This window comes from Ammospiza nelsoni, chromosome 8, assembly GCF_027579445.1.
Source record: "Ammospiza nelsoni isolate bAmmNel1 chromosome 8, bAmmNel1.pri, whole genome shotgun sequence".
Lineage (NCBI taxonomy): Eukaryota > Metazoa > Chordata > Aves > Passeriformes > Passerellidae > Ammospiza > Ammospiza nelsoni.
Genome location: NC_080640.1, coordinates 19,538,351 through 19,543,305, shown reverse-complemented (window position 1 = coordinate 19,543,305; position 4,955 = coordinate 19,538,351). Strand labels below are relative to the sequence as shown.

The window sequence follows — 4,955 nt, the reverse complement described above, 5'->3', positions numbered from 1 at the left end:
GAAGGCACAACAGCTAACTGCAGTCCGGGTAATGGAATTTCTGCCGGCTGCTGGTGACAATGTTGGAATCACCTTGCCCATCTGCTGAGGGATGAGCTGGGCTGGATGGGGAACGGCAGGACCTCCCGCTCAGCCTGACTGGGTGACCAGAGCCTCCTCCTCCTTACCCACCACAAGGAGCGGGAGGCTGCCGGTCCCGCCTCCCGCCGCGGTGTGATGTTGGGGCGGAGCGCGTTCCCGGGACTATATCCACCGTGAGGCGTGCGGGAGTGCCTCGTTTCGGGTCCCTCCCGGGGATGCTGACTATGGAAGCGAACGTTGACCCGTCGGAGCTGCAGCCTCTGGGGGAGTATGACTTCGAGAAGAACTTTAATCACCGGGCAGCCAGGAAATGGATGGAGGAGAACTGGTGAGAGGAGGTTGCTGACCTGGTGCATTCCAGACCCTGGGTAGCCCAATCGGCTCCTGCTGCTTTTAGCAGAGCAAGTGTGAGGATCTTCATTTCCGAGGAGGAGAAGATGGGGGGTCTCTGGTTGCTTACCTGAGGCTGTGGAGGATGGGGTGCAGCAGTTGATGTGGCAGAGCAAATAGTGGTGCAGGTGGGGCTGCAGCTTGTAGGGAGATGGTGATGTGCAAGAGGGCAAAAAGCACCCACGGATGGCCGCTGCAGCCCTTGCGCTGGCAAACAGGGTACTCAGCCCTGCCATGCTGCACTAAAGCCTTGGAATGTGTGGGATATAACACAAGGCACTTGAGGCTCCAGCTTACATGAAACTGCCTGTACAGTCTCACGTGTAAAGGGATAAGATGCATTGATGTGTTTGCTTTGCATCCTGCTCACAGGCTACCGGAACCTGCCTCATCCCACCAAGGTCCTGTGGAAATCTCCATGGTGTAGCAGTTCACTTTATTTTGTGCAGTCCCTAGGGTTCTTGCTTGCTTACTGTCAGGGCAGGCTTTCTTGTGACCAAACCCAACTTTAACATGAGAATGGGAGATCTTTTGTTTCTTGTGAGTGTGCGAGTACTTTACCAGGGCTACAGAAGTCTGGCTAAAAATAGGTCAGTTTGGGTCTTTTCCTGACTGTTCCCTCTTCTCTACTTGCAGGCAAAAGTCTTTAACTATTTCTGTTATTTATTTGATCCTGATCTTTGGAATCCAACATTTCATGAAGGAGCGGAGGCCCTTCAAACTGCGTGGACCACTGATCCTGTGGTCCTTCAGTCTGGCTTTGTTCAGGTAAGAGCCTTTGTTAAATCTGGAGACAGCTGTAGACCCTTCCTCAGAACTGGATTGATGGAAAGTTCTGGTTATCCACTACAACACTAGGCTACATAAAATTTTTCCTCTTGAAGGCACTTTCTAACTAGGGGAGTGACCTGCTTATACAAGTCATTTATTTCTCACCAGAAATACTCCAGCAAGAATGAGTTGCAAAAGGATCTCTGGGAAGAGTACTTGAAAATCATTAGTGGGTAGATTTGAATGTGAAGCCTGCAAGAGCAGACATCTTCCCTCATTCAAAGGGTGCTTGCCAATTGCAAGTTTGATTTGAGGTCTATTTCTCTTTAAAATTTAGATTTCTTTCTCTTCCCCTACCCACCACCCCCCCCCCACTACCCCATTTCTTTAATACTGTTGTGTAAGAGGTGGAGAAAATTCTGCTGCACTCACAGAAGCACAAAAGATTAAACTAAAATGTGTTTTCAAACTGTCCTGTCTTATTGAATAGGTTTCCTGCAGTAGCCATGAAAATGTTTCAGCCTGTGCCCTGTATTCAAACTAGCATATGTCATTCTTAGAAAATTCCTCTCATCTGCACAACTTTTTCTCTCTGTTTGGTGGGACAGAGAAAAACTCGACTACTGCCTCTGTAACTCCAATTGGCTTTGACAAGGTCAAAGGGACATTGGTTGTCCTCTGTCAGGGCATAGTTTAGCAGTGGTATGTAAAAGCACAAGTTGTGGAAGAGGGGAGGTCAGGGGATAGCTGTTCATGCTCTGTTCAGAGACAAACTTGTGCTAATGAAACAGGCTGATAACAAGGAAAAAGTGGTATTTCTTCTCATAAGCTGTAGGAGTTGCCTGCCACAGGAGGTTATAAATGCTCCCTGTCCTCTGGGCCCATGTCAAAAGGCAGGACATCAGGAAAATTGCCCTCCATTTCTCATCAGTGGGGCAACTTTTGCTCAAGTGCCTCTTCAAGCGGTGGAAGTAGGGGGTGTTTCCCTGAGGGGAGCACTCTATCGTGCTGCTTTGTCTTGCAGGAATAGGTTTTAAATCCTGGCTAAAACTTGTTAGGAAGTCTAAGAAGGCAAAGGTTTGTTTAAATGTCTCTGAGATTGCCCTGAGCATCAAGATGGAGTCAACTAAATATTCATGGGTGCAGAGCTGTCAGAGGCTATGTTGAGGCCCTGGGCACAGTGTTCAGCTCTCCTCTGGTTTTCTTGCAGTCTCGTTGCAGCCTGTCGCGTCTGGAAGCAGTTGGCCTTCCTTGTCCTTACCAAGGGATTTAAGCAATCAGTGTGTAGTCAATCTTTTTATGTCCATCCTGTTTCCAAGCTTTGGATATATCTATTTGGTCTGAGCAAATTTGTTGAAATGGGTGAGTTTGAAACTTCTCCTTATCCTGTGTTTTTATAATTGCTTTGCTTTTACAAGCAGATTTTCTTTTACAGGTCTCTGTCCAAATGTTACGTGGAGAAAAGGGTTGCTTGTTGCTTAGCCTTGCATGTGTCACTCGTGTTCTTGCTCCCTATTGTTCGACTGGGATGATATGCTTGCTCTCCAGGGGGCTGCAGCCTGATGTTACTGTTTGAGTCTGATCCCCAGGCCAGTGCCTGGACTAGGCAATTCTGCACTGGAACAGCCATGGCAAGGGGGCAGCAGACAGGCAGGGAGGGCTGGGCTTTCCCCACAGCTTTAATAAAAGAAGTAAAGAAGAGCCAGTTGGAAATGAAGTGCAGGTAGATCTGGGAAAGCAAGCCTGGGGCAAGGGGTTCTTATATTCCAAACATGCCAGAAGATAGAATGCCTAAATGGTCCTCTTCAATACAGATTATATCAATGGGAACCTAGGCTTTGGTGGGATCAAACCACATAATGGCTTCAGCATTGAAGCTTGCTTGGTCTGTTTCATGTGAAAACTTGTGCAACTGCTGTGCTTTCACCTGACTAATGATATACCTGTTCCCCAACCCCAGGTGACACCCTGTTCATTGTTCTCCGGAAAAAGAAGCTCATCTTCCTGCACTGGTACCACCACATTGCCACAATGATCTTATCCTGGTATGGCTATAAGATGATGGTAGCTGGGGCAGGATGGAGCACAGCCCTAAACCTCAGTATCCATGTTGTGATGTATTTGTACTACAGTGTGGCAGCCATGGGCATCCGGGTACCTAGCTCCATCACCATGCTAATTACCACTTCACAGATTGTGCAGATTACTGGATATGTAATAATGAACATCTTTATCTTTTTCTGGAAGGATGATAAGCTCTGTCAGTATACCTGGCCACTGCTTCTCATTTCATCGGGCTTCTATACCAGTTTATTGGTCCTCTTCTCCAACTTCTTTGTGAAAACTTACCTGAGTAACACCCAGAAATCAAAGCGGAATTGAAACCAAGGGATGGAAGAAGAGATCGGGATGGAAGTGGAGAGAGAGGGAGAGAAAAAGGGGAAACGTTTTGCTTCTGTCTGGAGCCTAAGTGCCTGATGGGATGGGTGTGATGGGGTTTAGGAAGAGATCACCGTGGGTAACAGCCTTCAGAGTAACTTGCACATTGGCCTTTGGTGTATCTGCCTTGCAGTGGGTGGCATGCCAGAGTGAGGTGCAGGTCGTGGCAGGCTGGTAACAGGAGAAAGGGGAAGAGGCTGGGGTCTGGAAATCTCAGGGTTGAGGTTCTGCTTTTCCTTCTTTGCATCACTTGGGTTTGCCTTGTGCCTCACTTCCTTTCTGGGGAACTGATAGAATCCTGCATGCACCAAGACACTCCTTGGAAAAAAGGTAGGGAAACTCCTCTCAAAGCAGCACTGCCCTCTCTGTGGTCTCCAGTTTTGGGGAAGAACAGAGCCCAAACTTGCTGCTACTCTGCAGGGAAGCTCGAATAGATTGCTGGTGAAATGGAAAACTGCTGATTTTTTACGGTTATGTAGAGAAAGGATCTATCTGGGCTCTCTCTTCTCCTCTGTGATGCAAGGAACTGAATCCCATGAACTTTAATGGCTGTTACCTGTGGTGTGCCTCTTGTACAATATTAACCCATAAATTTGACTTGACTAGCTACTGCCTCAAACCCTAAAAGATGAGCAGGGTCCAGGTCGGTCCTGCAGTAGTCAAGCATTGCCCATGGTCCCAGCCCATGGCCAGTCTCATGGGCTGGGAACAGAAGGGTCAATTCATCTCTGGGTGCATCTGCCACTTGGTGATGTGTTGAAACAACTAATAAATACTGTCATGTATGGATTGATTGATTTCTTTGATGCCTTTTTCATACCTGACCTTCATACAGAACTGTGAGAGGAATGCTGCTTTCTCTATCTTGATACTGCGTCTTCCTGAGGGTTAGTGATGTGTCCAGCAGGCTGTCCCTCTGTGCTTACCCCTTCTGGAGTCATCAGCTGGTCATGCTGCCTGAGCGCCTTTGCTCACCACCAGGGAGCTAGAAATGAGAGAGAGATGATAAAAAAATCAGGCTGTTGTTTTACCATCTGAAATGAGCATGTCACTGTGCTTCATAAAGCCAAGATGTGCCTCAGAGCCTGAGTCCAAGGGTCCGAGCCTCTGGGTGGGTGTTGGCTCCTACTGGTGAGTGAGTTTTGGCCTCTCAAGGCAGTGGACTGGAAAGTTGCTACATGGCAGTGGGCTGCACTTTCAATGCTGGGAGGTGGCAACAGCCCTGTCCAGCCTTCCCTGACAAGGGCTCCTTCTCTGGATTTGGCAGCATGTTG

The 4,955-nt window shown here is 48.1% G+C and overlaps 1 protein-coding gene across 1 annotated transcript; it reads left to right on the top strand.

Annotated features, from left to right (window-relative positions):
• The first annotated feature begins 305 nt into the window (after positions 1–305).
• On the top strand, positions 306–4,289 carry ELOVL3 (ELOVL fatty acid elongase 3). The gene is made up of 4 exons (XM_059477657.1): positions 306–409; positions 1,108–1,239; positions 2,453–2,604; positions 3,203–4,289. The coding sequence occupies exons 1-4, from the start codon at positions 306–308 to the stop codon at positions 3,622–3,624; spliced, it is 810 nt and encodes a 269-aa protein (XP_059333640.1). The 3' UTR covers positions 3,625–4,289.
• The last annotated feature ends 666 nt before the right edge of the window (positions 4,290–4,955 follow it).

What these genes read in the sequence shown, in the direction of transcription:
- ELOVL3 (XM_059477657.1), top strand. Translation starts at nt 306, where the DNA reads ATGGAAGCGAACGTTGACCCGTCGGAGCTGCAGCCTCTGGGGGAGTAT. An exon ending in AAATGGATGGAGGAGAACTG is followed by an intron (nt 410 to 1,107) that starts GTGAGAGGAGGT and finishes CTCTACTTGCAG; the next exon opens with GCAAAAGTCTTTAACTATTT. An exon ending in TTCAGTCTGGCTTTGTTCAG is followed by an intron (nt 1,240 to 2,452) that starts GTAAGAGCCTTT and finishes GTTTTCTTGCAG; the next exon opens with TCTCGTTGCAGCCTGTCGCG.